Here is a 17,871-nt window from a genome sequence, read left to right as displayed (position 1 = left end):
ATTAAGGCCGAGCTTCTTGTTACCAATGGAAAAGCACATACATACCTTTTCAGATTGGGCTCAATTGCCATTACTTGCTCTGCTAATGCATCGGAGCCGAGCGGAGTGGGGTTGTGCACGGTGGAAAAGGCTTGTTAACGATTGTCTTGTTCGTAGATGAAGGCGTACACTGAGGGCCAGACCCAGAACAGTGTGACGGTGCAGCAGAGGTTTACTTTGGGCTGTGTCTCTGGGACGGTGGCCCACGCTGCCTTCTACCCTCTCGAGGTATCAGGTCGGCTATTCAACATACACTACACTACAAAGACGCACGGTTTGTTTTGAATACTTCTGATCCCAAACCCCAGCTGAGGTACATAAAACTTAATTCTCAATTCTTCCACATGAACAACATACATGTACATAATAGGGGACGCAGTAGGGGAAGGAAAGTGGATGTTCAGCTTTGGGACCGGCTCGTGGATGAAACTATCCTTCAAAGTACTGGATTATTTGCTGTAGAAAATGCTTAAAGTGAGAGTCTGTAAGATTACAAAGTGAGAGTGAAATTTGAAAGAAACAATCATGTTCCTCCCCCCCTGATTGGATCTGAAAGCCACTCCTAATTAGCAAAATGAGGAGAGCGAGAACAAACCTTTAAAAGGACAGTCAAGCTCCCTCTCCTCCTGATTGGCTCTGACAGACGGCTCACAGTAAAAAGCTCGTCTCATTGGTTAAAGTAGTGGCACCGGGGATTCTGACTAGTGCCTGAGATCAGCAAAGGGAGGCACCTTAATAAATCCATTTCGTAGTCCCTCTTGGAGTAATACAAGTGTCAATGGGATGATTGGGGGGTCTTTCACAATGGCCGCTGGCTGCCCTGCTTTTTGACCACAAACCTGGGGGCCGCCATTGCTCCGCCGTTGCTGCAGTACCTCCATATCGCCGCTAGGCCCCCATTGAAAAGCATTGGACTTTAGACACGTTAAAAACTACTTTAAAGCCTGGTTTCAATTGTTTCAACGCTAGACTAGGCTAGATCTTCCTCCTGAGATAACGCTGGGTTAATAACAATATATGAAACCAGGCTGGTTTTCGTAATATGATTTTTTGAAATCTCGTATTTAATGAGGCTCGGACTGTTAGCATTGGAGCAGCGCGAGCTACACGTCACGCAAGGGCCGAGTCTACGGTGAAAATCCCGCCCTTATGTCCTTTTTAGGAACATGCTTCGTCAGAGCTGGGGAGGGGGAGTCTGTAAATCCGCCATGAATTCCCCCACGGCCGTGGTCATTCTGGTAAACGGGGAGGAGTGAGCATAAGACGTCCATTATTTTCTACAGTCTATGGTCTTTCATCTCCCCCTGGTGTGTCTGTCTTGCAACTTTCCTTCTTCGGGCTCGGAGTCACTAATACAAATTAATAGAATCATGAAGAAGAAGCTAACAGGCAAAGCTAGCTGCGTGCTAGCACCACTTAAACAGATTTACAGCCAAGTTTAAGTGAACAAAATATTCTCCATTGTGTAATTGGATGTACAATGTCCCTCTCTCGCTTTGTTTTTTTCTGTCAGTGTAGTATTTACTCTCACGGACAATTAATTAATTAAAAATCGCAACTTGCTACGACACCTGCAGTGGCGCTTACGGCCACGGAGTTAGTTCTGCTTTAATGTTACTTACATTACGTAAAATTTCAGACCCAGACCATCAATTCTACGCAATCTATTCAATGTAAATCATTTAAATTTACAGACTATTACATTAAGTATTCAACGTAAATAATACAAATCTGTGTTATCGAAAACAACTTACAACATGAAGATCACCCAACTTCCCCACCTGTACTTCAACACGACAGGGAAAACCTTGCTTGGCAACTTTATTCTTGTTACTTTGGAGCCTTTGTAGACATGTGGTGGAGTACAAAGTATAATATTTATCTTTCAAATGCAGTGGAGTAAAAGGAGCAAGTTCTCTAGAAAAACACAACTAAAGTAAGGTACAGATCTTCAAAAACTCTACTTCAGTACACTACTTAGGTACAGTAAATTTACTTTGTTACCAACCACCTCTGATAGTTTGTACATATCTATCTATTTCAATCTTGTGACAAACTGCTCAGCATGTAATGTCTTGGCTCTTTTAAACTGATGGCTTTAAACTGATGGCCTCTGTTTGCCTCGCAGGTGTTGAAGGTGCGGCTGAACCTACTGCAGGCTGGCACTTATAACGGAGTCCTGGCCTGCGCTCGCGCCATTTACACAAACGAGTCTCTGTCGTCGTTCTACAGAGGGTTCAAGCCCAGTCTGCTCTGCATGATCCCCTACGCCGGAGTGGAGTGTGCCGTTCACCAGGTCAGTCTCATACGAGCACCGGCCACTTTATAACTACCGTAAGTATATGTTTTGAAAGTCATAAGCGTGTGTTAGGACTGGGCCAAGTATTCACAAGGCCCAAAGCAGATAAATGACATGAAATATGTGCCATTTCGGATAGTTTGTAATCCACAAAATGAAACAAAGCTGCCAATGCCCAACTCCTCATTCTGACTATGTTTGCATAATAAATGTATCCACTTTTAGGGGCCTCTCGGTGGGGGAAGTAGCTGCTTAGTCTGCATATAGTCTGATCTCAAGTCCAATTCAAGTTTGATGCTTTGAATTTCTCATCCTTTCATGTCAATGTAGCCAATCAGACCAAGATACTTTTCTACATGCTGAATATTTTTTACTTTTGTTCCTGCAAAATGAGCAAAAAAGGTCTTGAGAAAGTGTTTTTAAAATAGAACTCCAAGCTAAGTCCCAAGTCTTTAGACCAATTTATCAAGTTAAAGAGACTTGTTGGTCATTTTATGCTCACTACTGCCACCTCAGGTCTTATGCGTAACTGCAGTCTCTATATTAAGCTCATGCATGACGGCACTTCGGACCTAAAGTAACAACTTTTTGAGTGACAGGGCAGGATTTTCGAGGCAATTGTGGTGATTCTACAAATTAGGACATGGAACATGTAGGGGGATGAAAATACTTCGTTTTAACATTTTTATTTATTTATTTATTTATTTGTTTATTTGACAGGGACAGTACAAGAAAACATTGCCAACTCGTTGGCCGATGTTCTGTACATAAGGCGTCTAGCCATCGGCTAATTTGCAGCCTCCGTCCCTGGTTAGGCTTTTGAAAAGGTTTATAAAAGAACAGAAAGATGAAAAATCAGTGAAAAGCATCAAACAATGATTTGAACTCCGTATAGTCCCTTTAGGCCTCAAGTTGTCAAAATAGTGACGTCAGACTGGAGTCATGAATTTGTCAAGTTGAGGCTTAACTTTGTTGTTTTGGAGACCAAGATGCAACTTACTTGAGCACTTTTCTTGAAGTAACTCATCGAGATTTTTGGACCCCTGATCTCCATTTTCCAGACAATCGCTGCCTTTATTTGTTGACTTTTAAGTTTTAACTATAGCAAACAGTTGTTCATCCATCAGTTCTCAGTTAATTGCTCAAAATTCCTAACAAACAAGTGAAATGCCCCATTGACAGTAACTTTTCCCCTTTGCAGTCAATAATGAACTGGGCGAAGAATAACCCCTCGTACAACAGCGAGTCTCAGCTGTTTTTCTTTAGTTTTGTGGCCTTTGCTTCTGGACAAATGACCAGTTACCCGTTAGCAGTGATACGGACGCACCAACAAGCAGAAGGTAAACTTCTTCATTATTATTTGCTTCAGTTTTCAGGGGCCATGATGTTTTGCTTAGAAATGTTAACTTGGTTTTTTGTTTTTTTTTGTGTTTTTTTTTTGTTGTGCTTTCCAGCTTTCTGTCCAACGTCACGGCTGTCAGCTGGAGTTTTAAACGGACTTTTGGGAATTTATGAGAGGAACGGCGTTCGAGGGTTTTATAACGGGATGGGAGCCAGCTTCGTAAGAGCTATACCATGTGCTTCGATAAACTATTTATTAATTAGGAAATTTGAGACAATGTTCTCCTGAGGATCATGAAATCTTAATAAAACTGTGCCTTTTCTAAAAAAAAACTTTTGAATAAGTTGGATTCATCAACGTAATTTTATTTTTTAAAACATATGTATATATTATTTTCACTGTTTACAAGAACTGACAAATCAGATGGTTGAGCTTTGCTTTTGTATCTTATCTAAGTGCAATAACCATAACACACTGTGAAATAAAAAATGTATTATTTGTATTTCTACTAATAAACTAAAACATACCTGGAACTATTATACTGTTCGTATTCTGTTGTTTCCTCCTTTACATCAACACTGAACAGTGGGTCACCTAAGATGCAAAGGTCTGTGGTGCGATCCCCGCTCCCTCCAGTGTATATTTTGCTGTGTCCTTGTGCAACACAACACACTTACCTTGCCTGACCTTGTGCATCGTTCTGTGATTCTCAAAATGAGTATTCTAAATAACGTATTCTAAATAGCCTACGGGTTTTAATTACTCCCCAACTGCCCATCTCAACAACGGAATGGGTTACACACGTAAAACTTGGAAAACAGCCTAATCAGATTAACTGCTAAGCTCTTCCCAGAAGATGGTGAAAGTCTATTGAGGAGTGGAGGGAGCAGAGGGAGCAGCACAGGAGGAAGAGGAAGGAGGAGGAGCTGACCAGTGCAGAACACCACGCTCTGAAACAGGGACAAACCCAGGAGGCGGAACACCATTTCAGAGGATCAGAGGAGCACTGAAGGGAGCCAGCCAACTTTCCTCCAAGTGCTACGGTTTCCCCAACCTCCAAAAACCTGCTGGTCAGGTTGGCCCCAGTGGCAGCGCAGCTCAGTCGCAGCGGCTCAGGACTAACGCCTGAACACAATTTGGTTGTTTGGTTGTACAATGACAAATAAAGCACTTACTTACTTCCTTAATCAGACATTCAACAATAACATTATGAGATCATCAACAATGTAGCCTGGGAGCATTTGGACCCCCACACCACACCTCAACAATTACACCTAAAACTTGGGAGCAAAATCTGGTCCTGCAAGCTAACATGAACACACTTCTTAAATTCTTACTCAGCAAAAGGCACCAACTAATTTTATTTTTAATGGTCTTACGTCATACAAAACATACACGTTTGCATTTATAAAATAATTTACCCGCTTGTTTATTTTATTTTATTATTTTTATTTTTTATAAAAGCTTAGATTCTCGCGATCTCCTGTTACACCGCGTGAGTTCGTTGACGCTGTTTCAAGTCCGCCATCTTGTTCCTCCTGCGCGGCCGGAGCTGAGCAGAGGAGCAGAGCGCAGTGGATATGGCCGACTACAACAGCGTGGCTCCTCCGTCTTCTAACACCGGACCAGGAATGCAGGACGCGTTTCAGGACGCACTACAGCGAGCACGACAGGTAAAAAGCAAAGGAAAACACATCTGATTAAATATAACGTGAATTAAGATGGTTTCTTGAAGCGCGGCTGCTAGCTGACGTGCTTCTTTTTTCCCCCCTCCACGCTGCGGCATCACATCTGGGGGAAGCTACGGCTAAAGAAATGATGACTAATGATAAAAAATGAAAACGGATCAATGGTTGAGTTTTTCCTCCCTCCTTAAAAATAATCAAGGAGCTATGCATAACCAGTTATTTTTGTGTAAGTCGGCTTGAATGTGGAGAAATTAGAGCAACGCGGGGCTAACTGAGGTAAAGCCGCCCTTTGTTGGCTTCAGACTTCCGGACAGAAATGTAGGCCACATTCCGAATGAGCTTAGCCTCAGTCGAAATAGCCCTAAGAAGCGATCAGATTTTATTTAAGCGCAATCATTACACTTTAACCCACGTAGACATGAACAAGAGATCTTTCCTGCTCGTGCGATTTGGCTCATTGACTTGTAACGTGTCGCCGTAAACGCACCAGGCTATGCTAACCATTAGGAAGAGCTAATCTATTACGTGCTTTTTGATTTATCGCTTTCTTTTCTTAAAATGATCTGGTAATGGTCTCATTAAAACAGATTAACTCTTTGGGTAGTTATTTTATTTATCATTCAGAAATAATGTAGAGCAGGGGTTCCTAAACTTTTAAGGCCACGAGCCCCCAGATTCACGCAACAAACAACTCCGGACACGCTTTTAGTGAAATGTAACTAGCATTTATTATAATTTTAGTATGCAAACCATTTAACCTCTTAAGCCCCACCTAAACCGAGCACATTTTCGCCAGTTTGGCTTTACCCAAATTTAAAAGCTTCTTGAAGAGAGCATAAAAATGGCGACAAAAATGAGATGAAAATGTATGACGAAAATCCAACAAAAAACGACTAAGAGAAGTGATTAAAGTGAAAACATTTTTGACAAAGACGCAACAAAAATGTAAAAAAAAAAAAAAAAGAAGTGACACAAAGCAATGAAAATGTGGCAAAAGTATGACAAACAAGAAAGCAAGGGGGGAAAAAAGTGACTACAACACGGCACCGCGCAAGGAAAAAGATCTGTCTAGATGAGTTTTGTAGGTCTTAGCTTTCAAATGAGGTGTTACTCTGGCTACAGGCTGTACATTCTCCAAGAATGTCTTAGATTTGGCGGAACTCGAGAAAATGCACTCGGTTAAGATGTTAATATCTGGTTTGATGATGGTTTGGATACTGTGTTTTGATATATGGCCTAATTTCACAAATTTTCAAAAAGTTTCAGAAATGTAAAAAACATCTTGCCCAGGTACTACAGTTGAAAACGATCTTTAGAACTAAAACCGACAGACTTTTGGAACCACTGCTATCATAATCCTATAGAAGCTTTTAGTTGTATAAAAAACAAAAACAAAAAATACTGCTAAACCAATGCACTTTCTATTCAGTTTTGTCCGACTTGATGAATGAATAAGTACATTGTGTATGCTCTTTTTTTTTTTTGTTATTGTTGTCTCAGATTGCAGCAAAGATCGGTGGAGATGGAGTAACTGGAGGTCCCACGAGTGAATTTGGTTACGGAGGGCAGAAAAGGCCCCTGGAGGACGCTGGTGGGTATTTTCCAATGCCTATCCTCAATGCCGGTCAGTGGCTCAAATCGCTTCAATCCTGCTAGTTTTTAACCTGCCTGCATAGACTTAACCCATCTTTCCATCAACTAAATCATCATACTTGCATACTTCTTTATTGTATAATGCATGTACACCAATGCATGTGTATTCCATTCATGTTTATATAATTAGAAGCCATTAATACATGACATTGTTAAACACTGATCTTCAAGCTTTTAAATAACTGTGTATTACCTTTCAGGGCCTCGCATTTTCTAACCGCGCTACTGTCCCAACAATGTATCTATTTCATGATAAACAAAGTCTACCTCACATAGTTCACGTAAGCTTATAAGAGCAATTTGTCACAGTCTATTGTCACCACAAATCTTTAAAAAACATACCCCACAAACTGAACCAACATATCAGATTGTGACCACGCTTGGAAAACTCTGTGCTGCTATTCCTCAATGCAATTCCATGGGCAAAAAGAGTTGCCTTTTGATTACTGTCTCACACCCTTTGTTATGTTTTTCAGACCAACCAGAGACGAAGAAAGTCGCCACAAACGATGGTAAGTTACAAAGAATAAGTCATAACTTGTAGTATGGGAAAGGGGAATTGTCAACTCAATACAATTTTAAGAAAAGAAACCAAAGTATCTCCTGGTCTTGCATTTTGATGATGGACTTTTGGGCGAAGGAGCTAGATAGTTCACTTAAATCTCTATTTTGCACTCTCTGTATGATATACTTCTATTGTAGCGTAGAAATGTTGTAGAAAACAAGCTTTCCTCTGCACAGTCTTTCAGGTCCATTGGGGAGGGAGCTAGATCGTTAACTTAAATCTACTTAATTTGCAAACTTCTATTAGTGTAGAAATGTTGGTCTATGATGAGAACTCATGCACCACGCTGAAGACTGATGGATAACCCTCACCACAATCTACTCTGAGACCAAACCCCGAGGCTCTGTTCAAATATTATCAATGAGCAGCACAATATTTTCATAAAGTAAATTGACTGTCCATTGCATGTTGTTGTTAGAGCTACACGTACAAGACTAAAAAGAATGAATTTGAATCATTCACTATGGATAAATGGGTTTAAATTTGAAGAAGGTGTATGTACAGTATGTTAATTATTATGCAAATTGAGCTTCAGTGCCATAAAGGTAAAAACAAAACAAAAAAACAATAAAACTCTGATGGTATTGTCTCGGCGCTCTTTGAATCACTGACATCACTCTCAGACACCTGTGTTCTTGGCCACTACAGCCGTTTCTGATCATGAGCATTCAATGAACAGTTTAGGGGAGGCCGACTAGATTTGGTCACAGCTGCAGCCTCTGGAGGGTCCTACACCTTGATGTTCGGGAAGCTCCAGAGGCACCAGCAGCTTAAAATACTGGTTTGCTGCTTTTGTAGCAGCTGTTCTATTAATCTAATGCATTTTTCTGGCAGAAACTGTCTTGCGCCTTTAGCTGCACAAACCCATGTGTGCTCTGAATCGGCTACAAATCTCTAACAGTACAATGATTAGGCTTGATCTTTTGTGAAATATCGAAGTCCAAGGCATTAAACTATTTCACACTTTTCATCAGCAGAGAGATCGTTTTTCTTTCCCATATTGCTTGAAAATAATGGTGTGCTTAATAATGTGGAACATCCTTTTTCATTGGGCTTTCCTGACAACTAGTTATCATAGGTGTCTGAGATTGTCAGTGATTCAAATAATTCATAACATAGTGTACTCCTATTTTATTTGATATTGGAATCCTTGGGGAGATTTTAACTTGTGGTCTGCTTCTTTCAGCCTTTGCCGCTATGGCAGCAATGGGAGCCCCTGGAAGGTTGGTATCAAATTAAATTCTTCACGTCCTTTTAAATATTAACTTTCCTATTGCTTCATCTGATAAATTGTATTTCTTCCTATTCCCTCAGGGCAACAAATGAAGAGATAAAAGTTCCCGATGGCATGGTTGGCTTCAGTAAGTGACCAAACAAAAGCATTATATCAAAACTGTCTTCACTAGATTTATTTTTAATGACTCGCTTTTGCCTTTACAGTTATTGGCAGAGGTGGAGAACAGATTTCACGGATACAGCAAGAGTCCGGTTGTAAAATACAGATTGCTCCTGGTAGGTGGCAGTTCACCTGTTTTGGGAACTTAACGAGGCATTTTCTTACATTAACTTTGTTTTTGTGTCTTATAGACAGCGGTGGTATGCCCGACAGATCAGTCACATTAACCGGATCTCCAGACTCGATCCTGTACGTTTTCAACCTAAGAATTGTTTTAAATTTTGGATAATTTCCTTGGGGTTGTACTGAACAATGACTGCTGGTGATTAACCCGACCTCTGTGTTTTCTCAGGGCGGCAAAACGGTTATTACAGGACATAGTTGAGAAGGGTCGACCCGCTCCATCTTTCCACCACAACAACGACGGTCCCGGCATGGCGGTTCAGGAGATCATGGTCCCTGCGTCTAAAGCTGGACTCGTAATCGGCAAAGGAGGAGAGACGATCAAGAGCCTTCAGGTCGGTGTAGATTGTGATTCAATGGAGCCAGTGTTCCTGTTGCAATGTTATGTGTTTAAATATTTACGTTTTCTTTACTTGCAGGAGAGGGCGGGAGTCAAAATGGTCATGATCCAAGATGGCCCCCAAAACACGGGCGCAGACAAACCACTCCGGATTTCTGGAGATCCCTTTAAAGTTCAGGTAAGTTCTTGGTAAAATCTTCAGATTTTTCTCCATGATTGATAAAAAGACACAAGACAACAGGGTTTTCGCGGGGCATTTTAAAAGCATTAAAGGCCATTAAGTGAATTGTGCTGAAAAGTAAGGCGGATATTGTCATGAAAAAGCATTGAATTGAGTTAAACCTATAATTCATTGAAATTAATGACATTGCCCAACAAATTACTGTATTAGTTAAAGAAGAACTAAGTAACTTGTTAACCTTTTTAATACATCCTTTTCGTTGTCCCTCTTGGGGTAATACAAGTGGTAATGGAATGATTGGGGGGGGTCTTTCATCTCCCCTGGTGTCTCTGGCCAGAAAACCACACTTGCAACTTTGCTGCCTCTGGGATCAGAGTTACCAATACACACTAATGGAAGAAGCTAACAGGTAAAGCTAACTGCGGGCTAACGCCACTTAAACAGTATTTACAGCCAAGTTTGAGTGAAAAAATAAATATCTCCATTGTGTAATTGGATGTAGAATATCCCTCTCTCCCTTTGTCTTTTCTGTCAGCGTAGTATTTACTCGGACAATGAGTTAATAAAAAAAGCAACATGCTACGACGCATGCAGTGGCGCTTATGGCCTCTAGGGGCAATAGTTACTTAGTTCTGCTTTAAGTCAGATGAACTTTTGTGTGTTATATGTTATGCAAAATATTGTGATCTGTGCACCAAATATAAGTCTTGTGCAATTACATTTGGCCTAATGACACGAGCTTTCCTGTGCACTGGGAACAAGTCTTTCAGGTTCATTCGGGAGGGTGACAGAGCTAGATCGCTTACTTAAATCTCCGTATTTTGCAATCTCACACACTTCTATTTTAGCGTAGAAATGTTGGTCTATGATGAGAACTCATGCACCACGCTGACGACTGATGGATAACCCTCACCACAATGTACTCTGAGACCAAACCCTGCGGCTCTGTTCAAATATTATCATCACTGATCATCGCAATGTTTTCATATGCACCAACATGCCCTTGTTTCTTCGCAGCAAGCCAAAGAGATGGTGCTGGAGCTGATCCGGGAGCAGGGCTTCAGGGAGCAGAGGGGAGAGTACGGCTCGCGGGTCGGGGGCGGCGGTGGCGGCGGAGGAGGTGGTGGAGGCGGAGAGGGTCTGGATGTAAGTGCAGGCTTTAGGGATATGTATTTTTTCTGAGACGTTTTGCTAAAAGTTGGTGAAATGTCTCAGGTGCCCGTCCCGCGGTTTGCAGTCGGGATCGTCATCGGCAGAAACGGAGAGATGATCAAGAAAATACAGAACGACACAGGAGTGAGGATCCAGTTCAAGCCAGGTCAGTGTCTATCATCAAAGCTGTTTTTAACTTTATATTTTCTTTGCGTCATTGAACAAAATGAACCAAAGTCAAATAATGCACTTAAGAGTTAAGTTTACGTGCATCTTTTTGATATTGATGTAAACCGTTGAGCAAATTAGTTGGGTTCCGTTTTGTAGTCCATAGAATAAAAGTTTTGCAGTTTTTACAGTTGCTCAGTGGTTAGAGCATTTATTCATGGCTCTAAAGGTTAACATTTTGAATCCGATCTTTTGCCAAAACACTTCTACCCACATTACACGTGTGTGGAGTGTAATTCATTTGTGGTGGATTAGTCAAAGTAATATTTTTGCTTCCATTTGACTAAAACATGTCATAAATTACACTTATTCAGCCATTATGCATTACATACAGTCCACTGTGTATAATTTACCTTCTGGACCCGTGTTTGATTTGAATATGAAACTTAAAGGAATAGGCCACAGTTTTTCCATGCTGAGATATGTTCTTACCTAAGACGAGTTAATTTGTACCTGTCTGGTCGTCAAGCGTGCCCTCTATAACTTTCCTCTATAGCTGCAAACGAGGTGAAGATGGAAGCTACCAAGCTCTTCCATGTTTTTTTCCCTATTTAAATACAGCTACATGAAGTGTTGGAACTATATTGTAAGGCGTAATACCAGGAGTACTTAGACATAAGTGCAGTAATATCTTCACTTTACTGTGCGGACGCCGAAGTACTCCTTGTATTATTGCGCCTTACTCGTTTGGTCTATGATGAGAACTCATGCACCACGCTGACGGCTGATGGATAACCCTCACCACAATCTGCTCTGAGACCTGCAGTTACAGTCACTACTTTTCTACCATTACTGTAGTACTGGATATCTTTAATTCATTTCTTTTTCTCTCGCCAGACGACGGCAACACCCCGGACAGAATAGCACAGATCATGGGCCCTCCTGACGCGGCTCAACACGCGGCGGAGATCATCTCTGACCTGCTACGGAGCGTCCAGGCCGGCGGACCTCCGGGACACGGGGGCAGGGGCAGAGGCCGGGGGCAGGGCAACTGGAACATGGGCCCCCCGGGAGGCCTGCAGGAGTTCAGCTTCACGGTCCCGACCATGAAGACCGGCCTCATCATCGGGAAAGGTGAGCGGGCGGAGGAGGCTGGGAAATGATTGTTGAGGGAAGAAGGTCTATGATGAGAACTCATGCACCACGCTGAAGGCTGATGGATAAACCAAACCACAACAGTCTGAGACCTGAAAACACAATCTTTATTACAACCGCATTTTATTTGTTTTAGAGTTGTTGGAACTAACCTAGGTCAACATCAGGGAACCTTTATAGCAACCAAACTAGAGTGTTATGGTTGGATCCTATACTCTTTTTTTTTTAGTTATATTCAAAGGTTTTGGACAAAATAAACTCGCTTCTTGTTTGGCGAATGTGAACATAAAATAGATCGCCTTATTCTAAATCTCGTTCTCTCTTTACCGTTCAGGCGGCGAGACGATCAAAGGCATCAGCCAACAGTCCGGGGCGAGACTCGAGCTCCAGCGAAACCCACCTCCGAACTCCGACCCCAACATCAAGATGTTCACAGTCCGCGGGACGCCCCAGCAGATCGACTACGCACGGCAGCTCGTCGAGGAGAAGATCGGGGTAAGAGTCCACACTTCTCCCTTTTTATTACTACACTGAAGCTAAAGGCCTTCATCACAATCTCATAAAATGATTCTGAAATGGAGAGACGTTTTTTTCCACAAAAAGTCAAAATGGTGCTCTTTATGAATGTTTTGACTCTTTCTTCCTTTAGAAAGTTTAGTAGATTGTCCAGTAGAAGTGAAATTGGCACTCTAAGCTCGATGTTGGCTTGTAGCATGAAGCTAACGTTAGAATTATGGTTACATGTACAAATTCGGACCCATTGATCCACTTTTTCCCCTGTGTCTCTAACAAATGCTGAATTATGATGCATTTTCTGCCAAATAAAGATAAAGTAGTGATGTAGTAGTAGATGAAAGAGTTAAAAAAGAGAAAAAGATGTTCATATCCCTCCGTTGTCCCCATGGGCTCCCTCAAAGAGGCCGCCTATGTCTTTTATTATGAGCATTAATAAGTTTATGAGCTGTTGGTCATAGATGGGGATGCACTTGCCGATGCCAGCTAATAATCAAGAGATTGCATTAGTCTTACAGTTTGTTGACAAAGTTCAGACCTGGTCTATGATGAGAACTCATGCACCACGCTGAAGACTGATGGATAACCCTCACCACAATCTACTCTGAGACCAAACCCCGAGGCTCTGTTCAAACATTATTGATGATCATCACAAAGTTTTCATGTCATAAACCTGCCTCTTGTGCTCGTTTCCAGGGTCCAGTGAATCCAATGGGAGGCCCTCCCGGTGGTCCCCATGGCCCCCCAGGACCCCCCGGCCCCGGATCCCCAATGGGCCCCTACAACCCCGGCCCGTACAACCAAGGCCCACCCGGACCTCAGTGAGTGTCCTATTCCTAATCCACTTAGATCATTGTCCAGTTTTTACGACTGGTTTCTTCAAGATTAAACCTTTCTATTGACTTAACCTAATTGCCATAATGTCTAGATTTACCTCTTAACCCCGCCTGAACCGAGCACATTTTCTCCAGTTTATCGACTGCAGAGCAACAGTGTAACGCCTCGTTTGAAAGCTAAGACCTACAAAAGTGATCATAACTTTTTTGTAAGCGTTTTTGTCGCGTTTTTGTCTTTTTTTATCATGTTTTTTGTGCCACTTTTTTAGTTGCATTTTTTGTCCTATTTTGGGGGATTTTTCATTGCTTTTTTCCCCATATTTTTGTCACATTTTTGTCAAGTGTTTTTCAATTTTGTTGCTATTTTGATGCTTTTTGTTTGTTTTTGTTTTTAAGCGAAACTGGAGAACATATGCTCGGTTCAGGCGGGGGGTAAGTTGCTCAGTAAGCTGGCTGTTTGCAAACATGATGATCACATTTAATCAACCTCCCCTTCCTCTCCTCAGTGGTCCTCCAGGAGCCCCTTACCAGGCTCAGGGTTGGGGCAACGGTTACCCGCACTGGCAGCAGGGGCAGCCTGATCCAAGTGAGTTGATGACAGACTGATTGTGACTGTGATTCCTCAGTTTGGCCTATAACCCCATGTGTTTCCTCAGATAAAGCAGCAGCGGACGCCAACGCTGCGGCCTGGGCGGCATATTACGCTCAGTACGGTCAGCAGCCTCAGGCCCCTCCTGCCTCCGGAGCCCCAGGCACGTCCCAATCCAACGGACAAGGTAACACTGCCACACCTCACCACACTGTAGCCGTAGCAGAGAGTAGCAGAGAGGAAGGCTTTAGACCAGAACAGACGTCTTAGTTAGCTTGGGCTTTTAGGAGCTTGATTACAGGGTAGGCTTTTTAGTTTTGGGTAGTGTTTTTGTCCCGGCAGCAGGCAGAGGAGGAGGAGGAGGAGGAGGAAGAAGAAAGTCTGCGGAGAATCCCTGACTAATGACAAGTGTTTTTTAACAGGTGACCCTCAGGGCGCAGCTCAGGGCGGACAGACAGATTACACCAAGGCCTGGGAGGAATATTACAAGAAAATGGGTATATCCTGTAGTTTCAATGTCTTTGTATTAACACGCTGCAGTCTAAACAGCTTAGTGCTTCCACTGCTGTTTAGAATGTGCCTCTTTCATATCTAAAGGACTCAGGAGTCTCCAAGACCAAAGTTAGTTTAGGAAAAGATAAAACACTGAATTGACTTGATCCAAAATGAGGTCAAATGCTGTCGTTCCATTGTTAATAATTCCACTTTCTAATGCTGTCCTGTTTTCAAGTGTTGATGTTGAATGTTTAGATGTGAAAAGAAGGTTCTCGATTCAAATTAACGATTGTTTTTGTGTCTCAGGGGGTCAGCAGAGCCAGCCGCCTCAGGACTACACCAAAGCCTGGGAGGAGTATTATAAGAAACAAGGTCTGTATGAATTTTACACTTGAATATTGTACTTGAGTTGAAGGGAGGCTGTCTTCCTTTAGCGCCCTCTATTGTAGAGGAGCTCTACTCTCAGTCGCCCAAAAGTAATCTGAAGGTTTCTGACCCGCCACACTGAGCGCTATGTGGTGGGTTCGTTCCCCTTCGTACACATTCTGTTCAGACATCTCTCACTGGAAACAAGTAACACAATACTTTGTGACTAGAGGAGAAGAACAGCACTTAAATAATCCACTTCACAGAATCTTGATTGCTTTTAATAGAAGAGCATGTCCACTTTAATGTGATTTATTGATTATGCACAGGCTCATTCCTGTGTTGTACCTGATTTCTTCCTCGTCTGGACTTGATTGAGCCCGAGTTATGACACATTCTGACATTCCACATCTTCACAGGGACGAGTTTATAGCACGTTTCACAATTTCAGAGCAACACTGTCCGTGCACAGTGTTTTCACAAATGCCTGCTTTATCGGTACACTAAACGGATCTAATTTTACTGCAAGAGAAAGTTATGGGGTATTCATAAATATCACAATATATGCCTGTTTATCTATAGTTATTATTTGCAGCAATTTATTTATATTTCTATTATATATTTCTGGCGGAAGTAGCCACAAAATAAATAGGACTACATGGTCGCCGAGGCGCACACCAACGGACCCGGGTCTTTAAACATGGACCCGGGATCGTTAAAACAAAACACGGGGACTGGGATCGTTAAAACAAAACACGGGGACCGGGATCGTTTAAACAAAACACGGGGACCGGGATCCTTTAAACAAAACGGGGACCGGGATCCTTTAAACAAAACGGGGACCGGGATCCTTTAAACAAAACAGGGACCTGGATCCTTTAAACAAAACGGGGACCTGGATCCTTTAAACAAAACGGAGACCTGGATCCCTTAAACAAAACGGGGACCTGGATCCTTTAAACAAAACGGGGACCGGGATCCTTTAAACAAAACGGAGACCTGGATCCCTTAAACAAAACGGGGACCTGGATCCTTTAAACAAAACGGGGACCTGGATCCTTTAAACAAAACGGGGACCTGGATCCTTTAAACAAAACGGGGACCTGGATCCTTTAAACAAAACGGGGACCTGGATCCTTTAAACCAAACGGGGACCTGGATCCTTTTAAACCAAACGGGGACCTGGATCCTTTTAAACCAAACGGGGACCTGGATCCTTTTAAACCAAACGGGGACCTGGATCCTTTTAAACCAAACGGGGACCTGGATCCTTTTAACAAAACGGGGACCTGGATCCTTTTAACAAAACGGGGACCTGGATCCTTTTAACAAAACGGGGACCTGGATCCTTTTAACAAAACGGGGACCTGGATCCTTTAAACAAAACGGGGACCTGGATCCTTTAAACACGGGGACCGGGTTCCTTTAAACAAAACGGGGACCGGGTTCCTTTAAACAAAACGGGGACCGGGTTCCTTTAAACAAAACGGGGACCGGGTTCCTTTAAACAAAACGGGGACCGGGTTCCTTTAAACAAAACGGGGACCGGGTTCCTTTAAACAAAACGGGGACCGGGTTCCTTTAAACAAAACGGGGACCGGGTTCCTTTAAACACGGGGACCGGGTTCCTTTAAACACGGGGACCGGGTTCCTTTAAACACGGGGACCGGGTTCCTTTAAACACGGGGACCGGGTTCCTTTAAACACAACGGGGACCGGGATCCTTTAAACAAAACGGGGACCGGGATCCTTTAAACAAAACGGGGACCGGGATCCTTTAAACAAAACGGGGACCGGGATCCTTTAAACAAAACGGGGACCGGGATCCTTTAAACAAAACGGGGACCGGGATCCTTTAAACAAAACGGGGACCTGGATCCTTTTAACAAAACGGGGACCGGGATCCTTTAAACAAAACGGGGACCGGGATCCTTTTAACAAAACGGGGACCGGGATCCTTTAAACAAAACGGGGACCGGGATCCTTTTAACAAAACGGGGACCGGGATCCTTTAAACAAAACGGGGACCGGGATCCTTTTAACAAAACGGGGACCGGGATCCTTTAAACAAAACGGGGACCGGGATCCGGATCGTTAAACAAAACACGGACCCCGGATCGTTAAACAAAACGCAGACCCGGATCCTTCAATTCTAAGGATCCGGGTCCGTGTTTTGTTTAAGAACCAGTGTTTCGTCTGACTGGGGGCGAAGTAACAAAAACGTGCACTGATGATGGAGCAAGAAGCTTTGATCTTGTTGTAACACCCCCCTCTCTCTCTCCCCTCAGGTCAGGCCGCCCCTCAGGCAGCCCCAGCCGCCGCCCCGGCCGCTGCTCCCGGTGGTCAGCCTGACTACAGCGCCGCGTGGGCCGAGTACTACAGACAGCAGGCCGCATACTACGGCTCAGGAAACCCCCAAGCGCCACAGGCCCCTCAGGTACCTGCCACGCTCGCCCTCTGACCCTCATACCCAGCATGCTCCGAACACATTACTGTACCCTAACCGCTTCCTCCCACAGGGTTTTACAGGTCGGCCACGGCGAGATCTTCAAAACTAACCGTGAATCTTTCCCCCAAACAGGGTACTTAAATTCGGGAGTCCCACTGTTTCTGCTGTTAACATGCCATGTATTCTCTATGTATTTCTTGTGCACAGGGCCAGTAATGTGAAGTGTGTCGAAACAAAATCCTTTGTGATTATTTGTTGTGGATGCTGACGTCTTGATGAAGATCTTAACATGGTCCTTGGGTTTGTTTAACAGAGGTGACATTAACGAACCACCGAACACGTCCTCTCTATAGTTTCATTTATTATTTTTTGCTTTTTTTCTTGTAAATTCTTTTTGTTTTTATTGGGTAGTCCTATTATTATTATTATTATTACTACTACTACTACGACACAAATGCGGTC

The 17,871-nt window shown here is 43.0% G+C and overlaps 2 protein-coding genes across 4 annotated transcripts in view; both read left to right on the top strand.

Moving 5' to 3' along the window:
• The window catches only part of slc25a24l (solute carrier family 25 member 24, like), a 137,532-nt gene extending 133,522 nt beyond the window's left edge, over window positions 1–4,010 (top strand). The window contains exons 8-11 of the mRNA XM_079569818.1: window positions 157–267; window positions 2,168–2,335; window positions 3,540–3,678; window positions 3,793–4,010. Of these exons, the coding sequence (XP_079425944.1) occupies window positions 157–267; window positions 2,168–2,335; window positions 3,540–3,678; window positions 3,793–3,968 (594 nt within the window). The 3' untranslated portion in view covers window positions 3,969–4,010. The remainder of the gene's footprint in view (window positions 1–156; window positions 268–2,167; window positions 2,336–3,539; window positions 3,679–3,792) is intronic.
• A 1,185-nt stretch (window positions 4,011–5,195) lies between these two features.
• On the top strand, window positions 5,196–17,577 carry fubp1 (far upstream element (FUSE) binding protein 1). 3 transcript variants are annotated; one of them, XM_079568824.1, is made up of 20 exons: window positions 5,196–5,353; window positions 6,869–6,992; window positions 7,498–7,533; window positions 8,773–8,809; window positions 8,901–8,947; window positions 9,027–9,098; window positions 9,174–9,231; window positions 9,335–9,500; window positions 9,585–9,683; window positions 10,704–10,832; window positions 10,902–11,004; window positions 11,904–12,140; window positions 12,496–12,656; window positions 13,371–13,495; window positions 13,907–13,942; window positions 14,017–14,096; window positions 14,167–14,286; window positions 14,522–14,596; window positions 14,901–14,966; window positions 17,249–17,577. In XM_079568824.1, the coding sequence occupies exons 1-20, from the start codon at window positions 5,261–5,263 to the stop codon at window positions 17,419–17,421; spliced, it is 2,037 nt and encodes a 678-aa protein (XP_079424950.1). In that variant the 5' UTR covers window positions 5,196–5,260; the 3' UTR covers window positions 17,422–17,577. The 3 variants fall into 3 exon arrangements, with proteins under 3 accessions (XP_079424950.1, XP_079424952.1, XP_079424951.1); XM_079568826.1 differs by lacking the exons at window positions 13,907–13,942; window positions 14,522–14,596 and having other exon boundaries at window positions 5,197–5,353; window positions 6,869–6,959; XM_079568825.1 differs by lacking the exons at window positions 13,907–13,942; window positions 14,522–14,596 and having other exon boundaries at window positions 5,197–5,353.
• The last annotated feature ends 294 nt before the right edge of the window (window positions 17,578–17,871 follow it).

This window comes from Gobius niger, assembly GCF_951799975.1.
Source record: "Gobius niger genome assembly, chromosome: 13".
Lineage (NCBI taxonomy): Eukaryota > Metazoa > Chordata > Actinopteri > Gobiiformes > Gobiidae > Gobius > Gobius niger.
This window is presented reverse-complemented; position numbering and strand designations above follow the sequence as displayed.